Raw genomic sequence first — 22675 nt, forward strand, 5'->3', positions numbered from 1 at the left:
AAAGAAGACAGAGGGAGAATTAGAACTCAGTGTTTAGTCTTGAAAAGCCCAGAGCAGTCCTTCAGGCCACCTCCTGCTGAGCCAGTGCTAGGACATGCAGGGGGCATAAGGGTTTGGGCCAGGGGGACAGACTCCTACTGGACCCTGTCCTGCTGACTATCTCTGAGGACAGCTGGGGCAGCAGGAAACAGCCACAGCCTGACCCCGCTACACATGACCTCCCAGGGATGTACCCAACCATCTCAGGGGAAGACTTCCCAACAAACACTAGACAAAGCAATCAATCAACAAACATTTATTAGGTCCTCACTGTGTGCCAAACACTGTGCTAAGCACTGGGGATACAATGAAAAGCAAAAAAATACTATCCTGGCTCTCAAGGAGCTCACATTCTAACAGGGAAGAAAACTTGTAAATAACTATGTACGCACAATATTTAGACAGAGTAGGTAGAAGGCAATATGCAAGGGGAAGGCACTAGCAGCTGAGGGAGCTGGGAAAGGCCTCCTGCATAAAGATGTCCCTTGGCCTAAGCCTAGAAGGAAGCCAAAGGGTCTAAGAACAATACATTCATCAAATGCCTGCTCTGTACAAGGTGCTGGACTGGGCACTAGGAGTGATACCAGCTTCTCCTTTTCCGCTCCTTTCTTCCTACCCTCACAAAGATCTGGCTGTGGTTGCACTTTTACTCATTTTCCTGCTCTCCCCTCAACTCAACTCCCACTCTTCTTCCCACTCCATCACAGTGAAGGAGTTTGAATATTCCTTTCTCTCCAATGCCATCTCTCACTATCACCAAACTCCTTTGAAGTTCATCCAGTCCATATTTTCCATTTCTTCCCATCTCTAGCAAACTTAATGAGAAAAGAGTATTAAAGGATAAGGGAGACAAACACATCTGGAAAACAGATAATATACTGATTGAAGTTCAGGTAACATATACATACACACTTGCCATCCATCATTTCTGGCTAGTATTTGATAACTAATGACCAAATTCTTTCATGTGCTCTGGCTTGGTCACATAATCTACATGGCTAAGAAAGTACTTCATAGTTATTTCTGTCAATAGATAGAAAATATATGGCAAAAATATACACGCAAAAATAAATAATCATTATAGTCCTCAGATGACTAAAACTATTCAAGTTAATTTTAGGGACTTTTTGTTGTTTTAGAACAAGGCTCTGAATTACTTTTGTAGTTCTAGCAACTACAAAAGCACAATTTTATTTCTTCAAATTTAATTTGGTATAAAATATAACTAAGGTGACTTTGCTCTCTTTGGACTTTCTATTATGACGACTTGCAGAATCATCAATTCAAACACATGGTAAACATGATTATATTTGAAAGGTGAGAGAGGAGTGAGGAGAAAAAAGAAATGTTGGTAAAATTAAAAGACAAAAGGGAAATAATAGGAACGGTGCTGTTAACAGAAGTTCAGGCTCCTTGGATGTCAGCTCCCAGATAGATCTTGAAAAGCCAATTACAGGGAATTTTGCTGAAGGGGGTAAAGGTAATTTAAAACCTTTTGTCAGTCACAGATCTAATACATATACCAATTCAAAACCAAGAATGCTTCTAGGTGTTTAGAAGATGAAACATCAGGAAAAGCATTCATCAAGTTCTTTTGAGTAGCTGAGTCAACAATTTGCAGCACAATAAACATATTCTGCTCCATGGGTCCAAAACAAGGCAATGCTGTGTAAAATTGGCAGATGATCAATTTTCAGGCAAACTTCAAAGGAAACTCCAACCTTCTGGTGACACAGAGAATCTGAGCAGATTCATTCTCCATAAGTGTAGACTTGATGGTCCTCGTCCTCAAACATTGGCATCTCTTGCACGCTGGAAGAGAAAAAAATGAAACAAGACATTAAATTACAGTCAGTGCTTGGTAATCTGGGAATTTGGAGGAAAGCAGGGGCAGGGGCCAAACTAAGACCAAATAGATAATAGTTACCAAAAGATTAAGTAAGATATGAATTTTCCCCCTTAGCCACATATACTTGCTAACAAGTGGATTAATATGCTGCAAAATTCAATCTGCCTATCAGGATCTGTGGTAGGAAAGAATGGTTATAACTGTTATTAAAAAACAAAAGGAGAACAAGTTGAGAAAGTAGAGTGAAAAAAAAAGCCTAGTATTGACCAAAGGATTTAACTGGAAATAAAAACCTGGAGGAAAAAAAAGGCATGGGTTTAGATGTTTAAAAAAAAAAAAAAAAAAAAATTAATCCCTGTTTTCTGTTTCACCTCATGAATGCTTGCTGGTCTCCTCTCCATACTGGTTCTCTACTGTAGTGGACATACTGGACGCCCTGGAAACTGTTCTGGAAGTCTCTCTGGTAGGTGGTCTGGCAGGGTCCGGAGAAGCGGTTCTGGAACCCGGGGTGGCTGTTGTTGTAGACGTGGGTAGCTCCCGAACCGAGCCCATACAGGTAGCCAGAATACTTGGCGTCATCGATGTGGTCTTCAAAGAACATTTCCCTCATTTTGAAAAAGGTCATACCTGTGAGTAGGGAATCGGACCCTGCCTGGTGCTGGGAGCCTATGCGCTCCAGCTCCAGCTGAGTGGCCACTTCCTGCAGTCCACCCCTGAGATTTTTGCAGCTCTTCATGAGGTACTTGATATCATAGATGACCGGAAAGAACAGTTGGAGAATCTCGAAGAAGTCGCGGGCTTCTTCGGGCAAAGGAGAGTTGGTGAGCATCTTGATGAAGTAGCCGAAGTCGTAGCCGCTGTGGAAGGATAGCCACTTAACCCCGTCACACAGCACCACTCCCGATGTCATCAGGAGCTCGGCAAAATACTGGGTCTCGATCCCTTCTTCTTCATGTTTCTTGAACTGGATGCCGGACATGGTCAGGAGCTCTATGGAGTCTTGGGCGTACACATCCTCCTTCAGATTGAATTTAAAGTTGAATTGCCACGTGGAGGTTCCCGGGGGGCACTCTCCCTGCTCGTTCATGAACGTCAGCCCCAGCTGGATGATCTTCAGCCAGTCCACATTGCACCTCAGCAGTTGGTACTGGTAGTCGGCGTAGCTTCGGAATTCTCCGATAGGTTTGGCCACCACACCTGGGAACTCCGTATCCATAGCCACGTAATTGTATTTCTGGATAACGGGTCGCATTTTCTTCATCTCCTCGTCCAGGTTGTAAGCCCAAACTTCCCGGATCCGCGGGCTCTGCTCGGCACGGGCTGCAGGCATGCTGGGCTGAGGCGGGGCGCGCGGCGGGGAGCCGTCGGACACTAACGATCGGCAGCAGCTTCTCATGGAGCTGAGTAAAAATTCGCCTCCCCAAACCCCTCTTTCATCCGCCTTTACTTTGGTACCTGCGCCGGGGCCGCTGCGGTAGCGCTTCTCCGCCTCCTCCATCCCCGCCTCCTACTCACCACAGAGACGGCCTTCTGTGGCTGCGCCCCCCACCTTCCCTCCGTCCCTCCCCCTGTTCGGTCTTTCCCCCCCCCAACGCCCCCAGTTGGGCGCCTCCTCTCTCCCAAATGAAAGTCTAAGAAGGGCGCTGAGCGGTGACGTCAGCCTGTCTGTGTACGGAGATTGTGATGGAGCTGCTGGCTATTATTATACAACATACCAGGAGACACGCGCGCGCGTTTCTAGGAGACCCCGGCAAAACGTCAGCCCCTTGTGAGGGAGGGGGTGCTTTCGTTGCGCGGCCAGTGTCGCCGTCTCCCGCGAGCCGTGTCGTCCCCCCTACCTCCCGCTTCGCGCCCGCCCCCCGCGCTCTGCCTCCCCCCACCCCCCCGCCGCTGCCCTGCTCCGGAGCCCTTTGGCTGATATGATGCAGGGAAGGATGAATGAATGGATGGATAGAGAATGCGGACCAGCAGCCAGTTAACCCCAAAATTACATACGAGAAGGAAGAAAAAGTAGAGGAGGAGGAGGAAGAAGAGGAGAGAGGAAGGGAGGGAGGGAGGGGGGGATTGTCTTTGGGAAATGGCAAAACTCTTTTAGTGGCCGCTTTTAATTTCTGTACATGAGACTTAAGGGCTCCCTTATTAGACAATTTTGTCCTGTCATGTTCAGTCTTAATCTGAGAGAATGAATGAACAAATGAAAGAATGAATGAAGCAAGCATTTATGAAACACATACTATGTGCAAAACACTATGCTAAGTGGGGGGGGGGAGAGGCAGGGAGTACAGAAGTAAGAGCCCATGCTCCCCATCAATTAAAATATACTCAAATCACACTCCCTTTCAGGCTTGACAAGATTACTTCCCTAAATCCAAAGTGAAAATCACAGTCCATAGCTCTTTCTGTACCCCTCCTCACACAGATCCAGAGGCATGGATGGGAAAGTACTCTGAGGAAGTTGAATCTTCCCAACATCACTGTGTGTATTTATTTCCATAGGGAATCACTGACCAGATTCTGCCACCTGCTGTACACCTGCTGCAGGGGCTGTATTGTTGCCAAGGCCATGCTGGAAATCATGCCCCCATGCCCCTGGGCTACATCACAGAGGCATGAATGAGATTGTGTTAAAAAAAAAAAAACATTAATAAACATTAAAGCATTATATAAATAGGAGCTGTGATGGGGGCAGCTGGCTGAAAGGAGAGGACAACATGGGAGAAAGATTCAAAATGCCATACACAAAAGTGTATGGTCTGGCTGCCTTGCAGATCAAGGTTCCCCTTTCCAGCAGAAGCTGTATGATCAGTTATCAAATACATAATATCAGGTGTGCACTTGGTTCTTTTCAAATATGAGGTGATTCAGTCCATTTCCAATATATTTGTGACAGCCATCTGAGAGAGAGAGAACTATAGAAACTGAATGTGGATCCCAACCTAGTATTTTCATCTCTTTTGTTTGTAGTTGTGTCCTTGCTTGTATTTTTCTCTCATTTTTTTTTCCTTTTTGATCTGATTTTTCTTGTACAGCATGAAAAATGTGGAAATATGTTTAGAAGAACTGCATGTCTTTAACTTATATTAGGAAGCTTGCTATCTAGGAGAAAGGGGAGTTGGCAAGGAAGGGAGAAAATTATGAAACAAAGTTTTTCAGGGGTTAATGTTGAAAACTATCTGTGCATGTATTTTGAAAAATAAAAAATAATTATAAAAAAGACACCTCTCCAGGAAAATTGTCTCACTCCATAAAGAAAAGGATTTGGAACATATATCAGACATGATATTTTAAAACCAAAAATGTATATATTTTAAAGGATTCCTTTTTCTGTGTGGATTAGAATAGCTGGACACTGAACTCCTTTCCAAATCTCAGTTCCGGAATTCTTTTGTAAATACCTAGAATACTGGACTTTGGGGGTGGAAAGAGCCTGCTTCCAATTCCAATTCTGATAATTCCTAGCTGTGTGCAAATCCCTTTACCTTTCTGAGACTTGGTTGCCTCATCTGTAAAGTGGGCATAGCAACTGCCTCACAAAATCATTGTTTATAAAATTTAAAGTGACTGGAGTCAGTGCTGTCTACAGCCTCCCTGCTACCAATCTTTCTATCCTAGGTGATATATTGGTGCCAAACAGTATTCTTTTTTTACACATATACAATGGAGGATTCTTTTTAAATGTGTTAAAATATGTTAAATCCAATATATGTATGCATATTTATACAGTTATCTTGCTGCACAAGAAAAATCGGATCAATAAGGAAAAATACCTGGAAAAAAAGTGCAAACAACAACAGAAAGAGTGAAAATGCTGTTATGGTCCACACTCAACTCCAACGGTTCTCTCTTTGGGTATAGATGGCTCTCTTCATCACTGAAAAATCAGAACTTGTTTGAATCATCTCATTGTTGAAGAGACCCACATCTATCAGAATTGATCATCATATAGTCTTGTTGTTGCAGTGTATAATGATTTCCTGGTTCTGGTCATTTCACTTAGCATCAGCTCATGCAAGCCTCTCCAGGCCTCTCTGAAATCATCCTAATGGTCATTTCTTAGACAACAATACTATTCCATAATATTCATATACCACAATTTATTCAGCCATTCTCCAATTGATGGGCATCCATTCAGTTTCCAGTTTCTTGCCACTACAAAAAGAGCTGCCACAAACATTTTTGCACATGTGGGTCCCTTTCCCTCCTTTAAGATCTCTTTAGGCTATAAGCCCAGTAGTAACAGTGCTGGATCAAAGGATATGCACCGTTTGTAGCTTTTTGAACATAGTTCCAGCTTGCTCTCCAGAATGATTGGATCTGTTCACGGTTGCACTAACAATGTATCAGTGTCCCAGTTTTCCCACATCTCCTCCATTATGTTTTCCTGACATCTTAGCCAATCTGAGAGGTTTGTAGTGGTATCTCAGAGTTGTTTTAATTTGCATTTCTCTGATCAGCACTGATTTGGAGCACCTTTTCATATGACTACAAATAGTTTCAATTTCTGAAAATTCTCTCTTCTTATCCTTTGACAATTTATCAATTGGAGAATGGCTTGAATTTTTATAAAGTTGATTCAATTCTCTATGTTTTAGAAATGAGGCCTTTATAAGAACCTTTGAATATAAAAATGTTTTCCCAGCTTATTGCTTCCCTTCTGTTTGTACAAAAACTTAATATAATCAAAATTATCTACTTTGTGATCAATAACAATCTCTACTTCTTATTTGGTCACAAATCCTTCCTCCTCCATAGATCTGAGAGGTAAACTATCCTATGTTCTTCTAATTTGTTTATAATATCATTCTTTATGTCCAAATTGTGAACCTATTTTGACCTTATCTTGGTATATGGTGTTATATTTGGGTTAATTCCTAATTTCTGCCATATAAGTTTCCAATTTTCACAGCAGTTTTGTCAAATAGTGAATTCGTATTCCAAAAGCTGGGGTCTTTGGATTTGTCAAATACTAGATTGCTACAGTCATTGACTATTTTGTTCTGTTAACCTAACCTACTCCACTAATCAACTGCTCTATTTATTAGCCAGTACCAAATGATTTTGATGACCACTGCTTTATAATATAGTTGTAGATCTGGTACAGCCTGACCACCTTAATTAGCTTTTTTTTTTTTCATTAATTCTCTTGAAATTCTTGACCTTTTGTTCTTCCAGATGAATTTTGTTATTTTTTTTCTAGGTCATTAAAATAGTTTTTTTGGGGATTCTGATGGGTATAGCACTAAATAAATAGATTAGTTTAGGTAATATTTTCATCTTTATTATATTCTCTCCACCTGTCCAGGAGCACTTAATATTTTTCCAGTTGGTTAGATCTGACTTTATTTGTGTGGAAAGTATTTTGTAGTTTTGCTCATATACTCCCTGACTTTCCCTTGGTAGATAGATTCCCAAATATTTTATACTATCGGCAGTTATTTAAATGGAATTTCTCTTTGTAACTCTAACTGTTGGATTTTGTTAGTGATATATAAGAATGCTAATTACTTACGTGTGTTTATTTTGTATCATGCAAGTTTGCTAAAGGCTATTTTCTAATAGCTTTTTAGTAGAATCTCTGGGGTTCTCTAAGTATACTATCATATCATCTGCAAAGAGTAATAATTTGGTTTCCTCATTACCTACTCTAATTCCTTTAATCTCTTTCTCTACTCTTATTGTGGAAGCTAGCAATTCTAATACAATACTGAATAGTAATGGTGATAGTGGGCAATCTTGTTTCACCCCTGATCATATTGGGAATGGTTCCAGTTTATCCCCATTACATATGCTGCTTGCTGATGGTTTTAAATAGATGCTACTGATTATTTTAAGGAAAAGTCTATTTATTCCTATACTCTTGAGTGTTTTTAATAGGAATGGATTTGGATTTTATCAAATGCTTTTTCTGTATCTATTGAGATGATTATATGGTTTTTGTTAATTTGATTATTGATAAAGTCAATTATGCTAATAGGTTTCCTAATATTGAACCAGCCCTGCATTCCTGGTATAAATCCTACTTAGTCATAGTGCATTATCCTGGGGATGATTTTCTGTAATCTTTTTGCTAATATTTTATTTAAGATTTTTGCATCAATATTCATCAGGGAGATTGGTCTATAATTTCCTTTCTCTGTTTTCAACCTATCTGGTTTAGGTATCAGTACCATGTCTGTGTCATAAAAAGAATTTGTTAGGACTCCTTCAGTCCCCATTTTTAAAATAGTTTATATAACATTGGAGTTAATTGTTCTTTAATGTTTGGTAGAATTCACATGTAAATCCATCTGGTCCTGGAGATTTTTTTCTTAGGGAGTTGATTAATAGCTTGTTCTATTTATTTTTCTAAAATGGGACTATTTAAGCAATTTACTTCCTCCTCTGTTAATCTGGGAAGCCTATATTTTTTAAGGTAGTCATCCATTTCATTTAGGTTATCAAATTTATTGGCATGAAGTTGGACAAAGTAACTCCTAATTATTGCCCTAATTTCCTCTCTATTGGTGGAAAGTTCTCCCTTTTCATTTTTAAGACTAACAATTTGATTTTCCTCTTTCCTTTTTCTAATCAGATTTATCAAAGGTTTATATATTTTGTTGGGTTTTTCATAAAACCAACTCTTAGTTTTATTTATTAATTCAATAGTTTTTTTTTAACTTTCAATTTTTATCAATTTCTCCTTTTAATTTTAGAATTTCAAGTTTAGTATTTGATTGGGGTTTTTAATTTAGTCTTCTTTTTTAGTTTTTTAAGTTGCAAGCCCAATTCATTGATCTTCTCTTTCTCTATTTTATTCAAGTAAGCCTCTAAAGATATAAAATTTCCCCTTATTACCACTTTGGTTGCATCCCACAAATTTTGGTATTCTCTTGGGTGAAATTATTAATTGTGTCTATGATTTGCTATTTCACCCAATCATTTTTTAAGATGAGATTATTTAGTTTCCAGTACTTTTTGGTCTATTTACCCCTAGCTTTCTGTTGAATGTAATTTTTGTTGCATTGTGATCTGAAAATAATACATTTACTATTTTTGCCTTTATGGATTTAATTTTGAGGTCTTTATTCCTAATATATGGTCAATTTTTATATAGGTTCCATGAACTGCTGAGAACAAAGTATACTCCTTTCTGTCTCCATTCAGTTTTCTCCAAAGATCGATCATAACTAACTTTTCTAATATTCTATTTACCTCTTTGACTTCTTTCTTATTTGTTTTGTGGTTTCATTTATCTAATTCTGAGAGTGCAAGGTTGAGATCTCCCACAATTATAGCTTTGTTGTCTACTTCTTCTTGCAACTCTCTTAACTTCTCCTTTAGTAAGTTAGATGCTACACTACTTAGTGCATATATGTTTAGTATTGATATTGCTACCCTTTAGCAAGATATAATTTCCTTCCTTATCTCTTTTAATTAGATCAATTTTTGCTTTTGCTTTATCTGAGAATAGGATGGCTACCCCTGCTTTTTTTATTTCACCTGAAGCATAGTAGATTCCGCTGCAGTCTTTTACCTTTACTTTGTATGTATCTCCCTGCTTTAAATGTGTTTACTGTAAACAACATATTGCAGGGTTCTGGCTTTTGATCCAATCTGCTATCCACCACCGCTTAATGGGTGAGTTCATCCCATTCACATTTACAGTTAAAATTACTAATTCTGCATTTCCTGCCATCTTATTATCCCCAGGTTATGCTTTTCTTTTTTCTTACCCCCATTACCCCCCTCCCCAGTATTAAACTTATGGGCACCTCTTGCCTTATGCAACTCTCCCTCTTTAGAATCCCTCCCACCCCCTTTGAATCCCCTTTTTTGTACTTTTCCCTTTTTACCCTTCTCCTTTTCCCCTCCCACTTTTTAATGAGGTGAGAGAAGTTTCTCTAAACCAAATATGTCTAATATTATCTCTTTGAGCCAAATCTGATGAGAGTAAGATTCACACAATGTTCCTCCCCTCCCTAAATTCCCTGAGATATGATAGGTTTCCTTTGCCTCTTCATGGGATGTATTTTCCCTCTTTTTATGTTCCCTTTTCCCTTTTTCTGATACTATCCTCTTTTCATTTCTACTTCCCTTTTTAAATCAGTAAAATCAAATTATACATGCAGTCTTTATATATGTCCATAACAGAAATACATTTCTCAAGAGTTCTTTTCACCTTTTTCTGCTTCTCTTGAGTCCTATAGTTGAAGGTCAAAATTTTTGTTTAGATTTGGTTTTTTCCTTAGAAACAAACGGAATTCACCTGTTTGATTAAATGTCCATCTTCTTTCCTGGAAGAAAATGCTCAGCTTCGCTGGGTAGTTGATTCTAAACTGCATTCCAAGTTCTTTTCAGAATATCAGATTCCAGGCCCTTTGATCCTTTAATGTGGAAGCAGCTAGATCCTGAGTGATCCTTATTGTGGCTCCTCGGTATTTAAAAATTTTTTTTGGCTGCTTGTAATATTTTTCCTTAGTTGGATAGTTCTGAAATTTAGCCACAATATTCCTTAGAGTATTTATTTTAGGGTCTTTATCAGAAGGTGTTCGATGAATTCTTTCAATGCCTATTTTACCTTCTGATTCATTTACATCTGGGCAATTCTCTTTGATAACTTCCTTTAAAATAGTGTGTAGGCTCTTTTTTTTAATCATAATTTTCAGGAAGTCCAATAATCCTCAGATTATCTCTCCTAGATCTATTTTCCAGATCTGTTTTTTTACCAAGTAGATATTTAATTTTTTTCTATTTTTTTCATTTTTTTGGTTTTGCTTAACTGATTCTTCATGTTTCAATGAATCATTCATTTCCATTTGTTCAGTTATGATTTTTAATTAGTTATTTGCTTCATTAACTTTTTTTTACTTTTTTGTCTATGTCCAATTGAGTTTTTAAATGAGGTGTTTTGCTCTATGGAATTTTTTTCCATTTCACTATTTTTTTTAACTGAGTTATTTTCTTTTTCTGATTCACAGATCCTACTTTCCTGGGAGTACTTTATCTTTTCCAATTCACAAATTCTGTTTCCTTGGAGTTTTTTCCAATTGACATTTCAGGAAGTTGTTTTCTTTTTCCACTTTATCAAATTTTTCTTTGGGGTTGAAAACCTGCTCTCTTTCTGTATAGAAGCTATCAATGGTTAGAGTAGGCTTGGCTTTTTTTAAAAGCCCTTAGGGTCTGCTTCAGGGAAAGGAGGTTACCAGCTTCCTCTGCAGAACAGGGATAGCTATATGGACAGTAGCTGTCCTTCAAATGGGCTGCTAAGAGTGGCCAAGCTGCAGAAATGTCCTGGGAATAGCCCCACACAGATAGTGTTTCTGCCCCAGGAAGCACAGCGAGGCTTCAGAAGTTCTATTGCCCCAGGCAGAGCCCCCTTGCTGTGCAGATTTGTGGCTGCCCCCAGCAAAAACCCCATGCTTCAGAATATGGCTGCATGGCTGTGCTATGATGCTCACTTCCGGTGCTGGGTGGGTGTAGCCAGATCCTATAAGATTCTGAGGTTTTGGGGTATACTCTACCTTTGGTCTTTTTGTAACTTCTCTGCTGATCTACTGCTTTGCAAACAAAACAAAGCCGCCAACCTGTGGTAGAGTCCTCCCTGCAAAATCTCCACCGGCAGAGACCACCCCTGCCCAGGTATGCTCAGTGTGCTAACCTCTGTGTTCTGCCTCCCTGCCTCCACTGGCCTGCTCCTGCTGATCAGAACAAACCTTTTCTGGCGATCTTCCAGATTATCTTCAGCTGGTAATTTGTTGTACTCCCAATATTCGTGGATTTTTACCAGTCAAGCACTATTTCTGAGGCTGAATTTGGTAATTAGTATTGAGGGTAGAAGGGAGATCAGAACGGCTTTCATGTCTTCTCCAACAACTTGGCTCCACCTCCAAAAAACATTTAAATAACAGAGAAAGGAGGCTTTTTATCAGAGATAGTGGTAAAAAGTGTTTCCCAGCTTTCTGCTTTCCTTCTAATCTTGGTACCATAGGCTTTGTAGTGCAAAACCATTTACATGATTATATAATCAATCAATATCATATAATAATTATATAATCAATATTATAAACCAGTCAAAGGATTGGTTTGAGGAAGAATATAGTAGATGACCTTGCTGGGATCCCCTTAACCAGTTGGTGGTCTCATGACAGCCAGAACTTAGCTAGTGGTCTCTTTGGGGCCTTGGATTTGATTGATGCTTTTCTTTTAAACCAGGTACTTAAGTAAAAGTCTCAGTGTATGCCTAATAATTAATTGTTACCCTCCTTGTGAGTCTGACTACTTGTGGCCAACACCACAGATTGTTGGTATATGGTATATACCATAGGAACTCTGAAACTCTTAGGATGATAAGAGGGGAAGTGATTCTGATTGGATTTGTTCTTCCAGTCTCAAATTCCTTGTCATCTCCATAAGAGGCTGCTGAAGATTCCTCCAACACCTCCATTCAGTTGGTCTTTCATCTCCTGTGAAGACTGTCTGTCAGATGCCAGGGTACCACGGAGATTGCCATTTGATGGCCAAGGCTCCTTTAGGATCATTAACTGGCTGGGAAAAAGGGATGAGAAAAATGTGAAGACAGTGGAAGAGAAGAATAAAAATAACTGCAAAAGAGAGACAGTAGAATTAGTCTCTCTTGAAAGGGCTCCAGGGAAAGGAGACATTACTGGTCTAAGGGCTTCCATCTCCTCTTTATGAGGAAACTGTTTTAGATGTCTAACCCTTCAAAAAAAGAGCCCCAGAATAGACATTAAAACCAGAGATTTAACCTCTGGCCTACCACTAATTTGTGGTTGGAATAATTGAACCAGTCACCTCCAGTCTTTGTGCCTCATTTTTCCCATCTATCAAATGAGCAGTTTGTGCTTGATTATTTCTAACATCTTTTCCATTCCTTTTTTCCCTTTAATAGTATTTTATCTTCAAATACATGTAATAGTATTTTATCTTCAAATTCACTTTTGTAAGATTTTGTGTTCCAACTTTTTCTTCCTCCCTCCATCACCCCTTCCCCAAGATGGCAAACCATCTGAAATAGCTTAAATATATGCAATTCCTTTAAACATATTCACACATTTTTCATGTTGTCCATGAAAAATCAGAACAAGAGGGAAAAAACATGAGAAAGAAAAAAAAACAAAACTGAAAAGTGAAAATACTATGCTTCTCCAAAGCACTCGTAATAGACCTTGGACAGAAAATGCCATCTGCATCCAGAAAAAGAACTAAGAAGACTGAATGTAAATCAACATGTCCTATATTCACTTCTGTTTTCTGTTTTTTATATCTCCCATGGTTTTCCTTTAGTCAGATTTTTCTCTCTCAATATGATTCATAAAGTAATGTGTATTAACAATAAATAAATTTACTAGAAAAAAAAGAAAAATCAGATGGTTCCCAGCCTGTGTTTGACATGTTCAGAACTCAAATTTTTTTTTATAGTAAATTAGAAGAATAATCAATGCAGCACTATTCAATAATTCAACAAGCAACCTTTAAAAAAAGGAAATACTATGCTTTGATCTATATTCTGACTCCATCCATCTCTCTCTGGATGTGATATTATTTTCCATTCCAAGTCTATTGGAATTGCCTTGAATTGTTAAGAACAGCTGAGTCAGTCATAGTTGATTCTCACATAATTTCGTCATTCCTGTGTGCAGTTTTCTCTTGGTTCTGCTCGCTTCACTCAGCACTAGTTCATGTAAATCTTTCCAGGCTTTTCTGAAATCAGCCTGCTCACCATTGCTAATGGGACACTCATACTCCATCACGTTCATATACCATAGCGTCTTTATCCATTCCCCAAATGATAGGCATCCACTCAATTTTCAGTTCCTTGCCACAACAACAAAAGAAGCTGCTACAAACATCTTTGTGCACCTGGGTCCTTTTCCTTCTGTTACAGTCTCTCTGAAAGAAAGACCCCAAAGTGACACTGCTGGATCAAAGGGGATGCACAGTTGGCATAGCCCTTGGGGCCATAGCTCTCCACAGTGTTTGAATCATTTCACAGCTCCACTAACAATGCATTAGTTTTTCCCTCCAACATTTGTCATTATGGTGGCCTGTCACCTTAGCCAGTCTGAGACTTCCTTTCCATTCTAACATGCAAAATCCCTTCCAGCTCGGAGATTCTTTGTTTCTAGGCTCCCAGTTCTCTTCCAGCTCTAACATGACCTATCCTGTATTCTAGGGATGTTTCTGGCTCTGACTCACTGAGGTCTCTCCCATGCCATATACTGAGCTCCCTCACCTGCCTGCCATTGGCCATTCTCTTGGGTTGTGATAGTGTCTCCCCCCCCCCCCAAGCCCTTTCTTTTTCTAGTAGTGTATGCTTCCAGGCTCCTTCCTCCTAGTGCTGACCTTCAAGGCCCCTCTCCGTTCAAACAGTCATGTTGTTTGGACAGTCTGTTCTGTAATTAGAAGACAACTTTAATGTATGGAAGTGTCCCTTGGGTGTGCGCCAGCCTTCCTGTAAGCAATCTCCTTTCCTGGTCTTCCCCTCTCCGTGCCATGGCCGTGCCGTGCCCAGCCTTCTCGGGACCAGCCTGCCCCGGAGAGCCCCTCGCGGCGCCTCTTCCTCCGAGGTTGCCGCGTGTTGTCGGGCTCCCCATTTCGGCTCTTGGAGAACGCTGCCGACATCCCTGGGTGCTCCGAAGGGGGGGCAAGGGCTGCCTCCAGGGGCGGAGATGTTCTAACGGGGGTCCGGCCGGAGGGAGAGAGCCCTGGATTAAACTTAAAGACGCCCGAGTTCAGATTCTGCCGCCCGCAGCTCCGTGACGGGGGAGGCACTCAGGCTCTGTGGGCCTCAGGGTTCTCGGCTGCAAACGGAGGGCGAGCTGGGGCTGCGGGCTCCCAGCTCCTTTCCAGCTCCCCAAGGAGGCTCTTTCCACCCTCCCACGGGGTCAGTCCTTCATCCTCCCGCCAAACTTCCCCTCCCCCCTCCGCCGCGCACAGGTCCGGGACCCGGACTAGGGAAGGAAGAGGGTTCTAGGGTCCCTCCAGCCGTCAGTGTGGACAAAGAAGCCCGGGCCGATTCTAGAACCGGGGGGGGGGGGGGGGGGAGGGGAGGGTCCGGGCCCGGGCGGTCGCTGTTTGCCCTGAGGGGAGCTTGTGTGGCGGAGCCTCCCGGGCACAGCGGCCCCGGAGCTGCTCCTTGGGCAGCGGCCGGGCCCGGGGCAGGAAGCCCAATGGGAGGCGCCGGGAAGGGAAGCGCGCCCGGGCTGCGGGGGAGCCTGGGGAAGGGCTGGGGTCTGAGGGGCAGAAGGGGCCGGGCCGGCCGCGACCCCGGGGAGGGGCGGCCCAGGCCGCTGGGACACGGGGGGGGGGGGGGGAGGGGGAAGGGGCGGCCCAGGCCGCTGGGACACGGGGGGGGAGGGGCTTCAGGTACGGGGGCTGCCGTCCCTCGGTCTCTGAGTCTTCCGGACCCCGGGGGAGGGCGGGGCTGCAGCTGCCTGGCTCCCTCCCGGGCCCGAGCCGCCATCCCCCGCACGCCATCCGGCCCGTGGGCATCCGGCCAGCGCGGGAGAGCGAGTCCTTTCCTCCCGGGGCCGCCGCTTCCCCCTGGGGCAGCTGCCTCATGGGGGGAGGGGGTGTTCAGCCTAACACCCCCCCCCCCGCCTCCCCGCGGCAGAGAGAGCCCCCCCCCCCCAGCCTCGCGGGCCTCCCTCCGCTCCCCCCGAGAGAGGCCCCAAGGGTGTCCCTGGGATCGGGGCAGCCTCTCACAGGGGCCCCCGGGCCTCATCCTGGCAGGGATGGCAGAGGGGCCGGAACCCCGAGAGCCCAAGCGAAACGGCGGGCTCCCCAAGTTACCAAAGGGGGAAAGTCGGAGCCGGGAAGCCGAACCAGGCCCCGACCCAAAGCCCGGTTCTGGCATTCCGTGGCAGCCGCCCGTCACTTCAGGGGTGGAGGAGGAGGGGAAGGGGCAGATGGGATGCAGTGAGGGGCCCTGGACTGAGAAACCCAGGCCAGGAACCGCCCGGGGAGGGGGAGGGGGGCCGCAGGGAAGGCCTCCTCTCTGTCAGTTCGGGACCCTCCAGGATCCAGGCTCAGAGGTCAGGCAGGTCAGGCAGCAGGGAGCAGGCCGGGGGGCGGGGGTTCAGGGAGGCAGGGCTGGTCCCAAGGAGCCCGTCAGCGTGTCCGAGGCAGGACCTGGGGGGGGGGGGGGGAGTAAGGAAGGAGAGCTGCAAGTTCCCAGGTTTGAAGTGGCCCCGGCCCCAGGAGATATCTCAGCCCCAGAGAGAAGGAGCTAGGGGAGCAAGGGGAGGCCCAGGAGACTTAAGGAGTGATGCTCTCATCCCATGGGGAAGCAGCAGCATTGGGGCTCCCTTGGAGGAGGAAACGTCATCTCTATTTTAGTTATGATGAGAATCTGCAGGAGAATGAATGCATTTCACATTGGGAGACATGGGATGGTGAAAAGCCAAGGAGTGCAGGGCCTGCAAAGCGAGGGAGCCCCTGCCCTGAGCCAACCCTCTGAACCCCTGCACCCAGGAGGAGACAGAGCCCCCAAACACTCACCCCTGCACCCAGGGGGAGACACAGAGCCCTGTCCTGCCCCCAAACACTTCCTGCTACTCACCCCAGGCCGGTTCCTGGCTCCTTCTCCCTTCCCACAACCAAGCACAGGCTCATGGCTCCCCCACTTTGGCCCTCTGTTCTCCTAGCTTACACATTAGTCTGTGTCTCTAGTGCCATACGATCAAGGAAAACTACACAATTATTCCTAGAAAGGTCAAAATCTCTGGAGAGACTTAGTCTGGGCATTTCTTTCATTAATTAAATAAGAAATTAATTACATTAAATAATTAGTTTGATTAAATGCACTAATTAGAAACAAAGTTACTATTATTTATTACTAAAATTCTTTTTGTTTTAAATTTTAGGTTCTCAGTTCTCTCCCTCCTTCTTGCCCCTCCTCCAATATGATATCAGTCAGAAATTGGAAATCATACCAACCTATTTCCATATTAGCCATATCACAAAAGCGAGAAAAATAACTAAAGTGAAAAATTATACTTCAGTGTGCATTCAGAATTCCTCAGTTTTTTCTCTGGAACAGGTAGATGTTTTTGCATCATGAGTCCTTTGGAATTGTCTTGATTATTGTATGGATCAGTGTGGCACAGTTGATCAACATCACAACATTGCTGTTCCTGTACACAATGATCTCTTATTTCTGGTCACTTCACCTTGCATGAATTCATGTAGATCTTCCTAGGTTTTTCTGAAACTATTCTCCTGACCATTTTTTTCCTGACCATTTCTTAGAACATAATAGTACTCTGGCCATATGCCACATCTTGCTTGACCATTCCCCAATTAAGAAGCATCTCATCAATTTCCAGTTCTTTGTCACCACAAAAAGAACTGCTATAAAGCTTTTCGTACATGTAGCTCTCTTTCCATTTCCTTTTATCTCTTTGGACATAGACTTGGTAATGATATTACTGGATCAAAATATATACATAGTTTTATAGCCTTTGGGGTATAGTTTCAAATTATTCTCCAGAACGGTGGGACCAACAGACAAATCCACCAACAATTCATTAGTGAGCTTATCCCCTCCTGTGTTTGTCATTTTTGAGAGAGGTAGTATCTCATAGTTGTTTTGCATTTCTCTAAAAATATGTGATTTAGAACATTCTTACATACAACTATAGATAGCTTTGCTTTCTTCTTCTGAAAGCTCCTTATTCATGTTCCTTGACAACTGATCAGTTGGAAAATAGTTCTTATTTTTATAAATTTCATTCAGTTGAGATACGAGGTATTTATCAGAGAAACTTGCTGTAGAAATTTTGATATTCCTTCATTATCTATGGTACTTTTTGGCAAACATAGTTTTCCTGTTTATCTCTTTTAATTCGATCTATTTTTGCTTTGAGATCATGATTCATACTTTTGCCTTTTTTAAAAATTCAGCTGAAGCAGAATAAATTCTGCTCCAGTAACCTACTTTAAAACTCTGTCTTTTAATGTCAACTGTGTTTCTTGTAAATAGCATATTGTTGGATTCTGGTTTCTAATCCATCCTGCTATCTACTTCTGTTTTATGAATGAGCTCATCTCTTTCAAATTTATAGCTATTACTAGCTGCATCTTTCTCTCCATGTTTCTTTCTTCCTCCTCTTTCTCCTTCTCCTCCTCTTCCTTTTCCTCTTTCTCCCTATCCTTCTCCCTTTTTATCCTGTCCTTTCTCAAAGATCTATTTTGCTTCTAACAACTGTCACCCATAATCTGCCTTTCTTCTTGTCATTCCTCCACTCCTTTCCCTTATTCTCTTTTATCATTTCCCTACTTTGTAAGAGAGATTTCTATATGCAGTGGAACATATGTATATATTCTTCCCTCTTTGAGCCAATCCTGGTGAGAGTGAGACTAACTCTCCCTTGCCCCTTTTCCCCTATCACTGCAAAAGCTCTTCTATGCATGGCTTTTTTATATTAGGAAATTTTCTCCATTCTCCCTCTCCCTCCTAATTGCTCTTCCACTGATAAAGATCTTAGGAGCTACATGTATTACCTTCACATATATGGATGTAAACAATCTAACCATATTGAGTACCATATGATTTCTCTTTCCCCTTTATGCTTTGATACTGTTCTAGAATCTTGTGTTTAGGAATGCTTATAATTTCTCTATTTCATCAAATGTCCATTTCCTCCCAAAATGATTAAACTGTTTTTCTGTATACTTTATTCTTCATTGCAATCCTAGCTCTTTGCCTTTCTGAATATCACATTTCACCATCTCAGCTCCTTTAAAATGGAAGCTACTAACTTTTGTATGATTCTGACTCTGGCTCCAGGATATTTCACTTGTTTCTGGCTGTTTGTAATACTTTGTCCTTCCCCTGGGACCTCTGACCATAACAATCCTAGGAGTTTTCATTTTGGGATCCCTTTCAGGAGGAGATTGGTGGGGTTTTTTTCAATTTCTTTTTACCTTCTGGATCTAAGATACCAGGGAAGTTTTCTTGGATAATTTCTTGAAATAATACCCAGTCTCCACACTTAACACCATACAGCAAGATAAGATCAAAATGGGTTTATGACCTAGGTATAAAGAATGAGATTATAAATAAATTAGAAGAACATAGCATAGTTTACCTCTCAGACCTGCGGAAGAGGAAGGAATTTATGACCAAATAAGAACTAGAGGTCATTAATGATCACAAAATAGAAAATTTTGAGTACATCAAATTGAAAGGTTTTTGTACAAACAAAACTAATGCAGACAAGATTAGAAAGGAACCAATAAACTGGGAAAACATTTTTACAGTCAAAGGTTCTGATAAAGGCCTCATTTCCAAAATATATAGAGAATTGACTCTAATTTATAAGAAATCAAGGCATTCTCCAATTGATAAATGATCAAAGGATATGAACACACAATTATCAGATGAAGAAATTGAAACTATTTCTAGCCATATGAAAAGACATTATTAATCAGAGAAATGCAAATTAAGAAAACTCATAGAATTCCCAATCCCTCTATTTTTGTCCGCCTACATTTTTTTATTTCCTTCACAGGCTATTTCAAAGTCTGATTCTTTTTGCACAGCAAAATAACTGTTTGAACACGTATACATATAATGTATTTAACTTATACTTTAACATGTATTGGTCAACCTGCCATTTGGGGCAAGGGGTAGGGGTAAGGAGGGGAAAAGTTGGAACAAAAGGCTTTGCAATTGTCAATGCTGAAAAATTACCCATGCATATATCTGGTAAATAAAAGGCTATAAAAAAAAGAAAAGAAATAATACCTGGTCTCTTTCTTGGACCATGAGTTTCAGGTAATCCAATAACTCAAATTAATTCTCATCCATTTAATTTCCAGATCAATTGTTTCTGATGAGATTTTTCACATTTTCCTATTTATTCATTTTTTTAAACTTTATTTTATTGCAGAAAGCAAGCCACCCTCCACTAACACCGGCTGTGGATGGGAGAGATAATGTAAGGAAGCCATACCTGGCCATCATTTTCCAGTGATCACAACCTACAAGATTACTGTAAATTACAGAGACTATTGTGTATATAGGAGCTTAAGGATTGGTGAGGGAGGGGGTGTTTGAAATCAGGAGGAAGAGGGAAAATGGCTCATTGGTGGTAACTATCCTTTTGTATTAACTGTGTATGAGCTGGTGCCCAGCAAGCTGCCATCCCCCAACCTTTCTGACAATACTCATATGCCCCACCCCTGCTGGAGGAAGTCCTGAATCCCTGTTCTATCCTGGCCCTTATGCCTGTTGCTTCTCTTTCAAAAGCAAATACACTAGTGTTCTTGCTCAGTCCCTTCTCCATATGGGATCTGGGGCTGGCCACTAGGAATTGTTCCCAAGAGGTCTTTGTGCTACCCAGGGGCCCTACCTATCATGTCTTCATGATACCTTAACTGCCAGATCTCTTTTCTGTCTTTCTCTTCTCAGAGATACATCATTTGTCTGCAGGCCCTAAGTCCCCAGGAGCCTTGAGGTTCCTGTAATTTGTAACTCATTAGAACTTTCTTGTTATTACGGCAATTAGAAAGAGTATAAATAGACAGAAGGCAGCTTATTGTTTTTCAATTGTTCAGTAACATTGGACTTTATGTGATGCTATGGACGTATATCCATAGGTTTTACTTAGCAAGGACATTAGAGTGGTTTGCGATTGCTTCTCCAGTGTGTTCCCATTTTACAGATGAGGAACTGAAATAAATAAGGGTTAAGTAACTTGCCCATGGTCATATGACTGATAAGGTCTAACACCAGATTTGAACTCAAATCTCCCTGGATCCAACTTCAGTGTTCTATCTACTGTACTACTTCACTGTCCTGTCTATGGCTAGTAAAAACATCAGCAACAAACCAGTAACCCAGGAGTATACAAAATCAAATAGGGAGGCTGTGGCTGCAGTAATTGCCCACACTAGGGCTGGGATTCCAATAGGGCTTTTTGACATTCAAATCTCATCTTCTGACTGAGATAAGTGATTGTTTCTATTATATTAATAGCCAATTATTAAATTACGATTAAGGTTTTTTCTCTCCATTTTCTCATGCAAGGACCAGCCCCTAATCAGTCAGTCTCTGAAGGACATTCCTGATAAATGAGATGTTCCTCAGGGAACATTCCCCTTGATCTTGTACTAGACTCCAGTGAACTAGAAGCCCTTACTTCTGTTTAGAGTGTAAATAGAATGTAATCTAGGTGAATTTTCAGTCCTAAAACATTAAATCTAAGCTCTTGAGGTCCCCCCTCCATTTTGTCTAGTGTCACCCAGCTCATGAAGGGACTTCTGGGTAGAGACTGATTCCTTTGTCTAGATGATTCTCATGATCAAGCCCATGTTTTCAGCAGGAGGAGGGCTTTGAGTCCATCTCCTCCATAATTTTTCATGAATCAAGTTATTTTCACCTACTAGGGGCACCCCCTTTTCCAAAGGCATTTTCAATTATCTCCATAGTTTTTTCTTTGCTTATGGAGAAAGAGTACTGATCAATTTATTGATTATCAAATAATCTAATATATAAATTGATTATTAGTTACCCAGAAACTGTCTCGGGGGGCTTTTCATTCATCTTGTTGCCCCTGAACCCCGTTCTCCAAGCCTCTCCAACTTATTCATTACATTCTGAACAAAGCCATCTTTCTCTTTTCTGGCAATACCAACATTCTCAAATGTGAGGTGTATATCTGTGGCCTTAATTCTCTCTCTACATTCACAGTCATTTCTTTAAGACCTTCTGTGGGTCCACAGGATTATGCAACCCTAGATCTAGAGCTGGGAGGGACATCAGAGACTATCTTAGTCCAATCCCCTCATTTTACAGAGGTGATTTGTCCAAGGTCACGCACTAGATTATAGATGGAGAACTGTAAGAAATATCCGAGGTTATCTACCCAACCTACTCAATTTATAGATGAGAAAAATGAGGCCCGAGAGAATTTGCTTCAAGTCACACACAGGAATATAAACCTTGTGCTGAAAGGGATCTCATAGGTTATGTAATGAAACCTCATTTTACTGATCTTGGAAAGGAAGCTCAGAGGCTTTAAGTGTTTTGCTCAGGGTTACACAGATCAACAGTGACAGAGACCGGGAATCTTTGACCCCAAATCCAAGCTCTTTCCATTCGACCACAAAATGGTCCCCTTGCTAATCCCCACTTCCTCTTTCTATAGATGTCCACAGAATGAATGTTGTTATAAAAACCAATTTGGTGACTCCACGAGGAGAGAAAATGCCAAGGAAAAGAAAAGAGAAAATCCATTGAGTTCTGGGAGGCAAGTGGAGACAACATTTTTCAGGGATTGCTCTTTCCTTAGTCCTCACCCTTCCTCTTTCTCATTCTCTACCTTCCCCCCTCCACAGAGCTTAGCTTTGTACTGCATGACAAATGGGATTTTTCTATAGGGAACTGACTTAAAAACGAATGCACAAGGGACTAACTCAGATTTTATTTGGCCATCATCTACTCAGTGCTTTCTCAAATTATTTGAGCCCAGTTATTGAGCCCATTGCTAATTATCACAACTTTTGCAAAGGCTAAGTTCTTGGGAATTTTCCTCTTTCCTGCCCCTTGCCAGACCTTGGAATTAATGGAAAGTAGGACAAAATAATTTTGTTGAAATTTACATCAGCTCTTTTCTAAGCACAGAAGATTCACTATCAATGGCCCTGTGGTATTTTTTTTTACCATAGTAGCTGCAGAAAAAAAAGGGAGATTTCTGGGAAGCTATCACCGTGGACACCCAGCTTTTATAGACAAGTGTCTTTTTGTTCTTGGATGCCAATACTTGATACACTAATACCTAG

General features: G+C 41.6%; 1 protein-coding gene across 1 annotated transcript; it reads right to left on the reverse strand.

Annotated features, from left to right (window-relative positions):
* Nucleotides 1-279: 279 nt before the first annotated feature.
* Nucleotides 280-3387, reverse strand: LOC141548288 (CCR4-NOT transcription complex subunit 7-like). The gene is made up of 2 exons (XM_074277062.1): nt 2260-3387; nt 280-1851 (listed from the first exon to the last, which is right to left on the reverse strand). Exons 1-2 carry the CDS (start codon nt 3384-3386, stop codon nt 1791-1793), a joined length of 1188 nt encoding a protein of 395 aa, XP_074133163.1. The 5' UTR covers nt 3387; the 3' UTR covers nt 280-1790.
* Nucleotides 3388-22675: the final 19288 nt, after the last annotated feature.

Source organism: Sminthopsis crassicaudata, chromosome X, assembly GCF_048593235.1.
Source record: "Sminthopsis crassicaudata isolate SCR6 chromosome X, ASM4859323v1, whole genome shotgun sequence".
Classification (NCBI taxonomy): domain Eukaryota; kingdom Metazoa; phylum Chordata; class Mammalia; order Dasyuromorphia; family Dasyuridae; genus Sminthopsis; species Sminthopsis crassicaudata.

What these genes read in the sequence shown, in the direction of transcription:
- LOC141548288 (XM_074277062.1), bottom strand. Translation starts at nt 3,386, where the DNA reads ATGGAGGAGGCGGAGAAGCGCTACCGCAGCGGCCCCGGCGCAGGTACC. An exon ending in GACCAGCAAGCATTCATGAG is followed by an intron (nt 1,852 to 2,259) that starts GTGAAACAGAAA and finishes TTTCTCTTCCAG; the next exon opens with CGTGCAAGAGATGCCAATGT.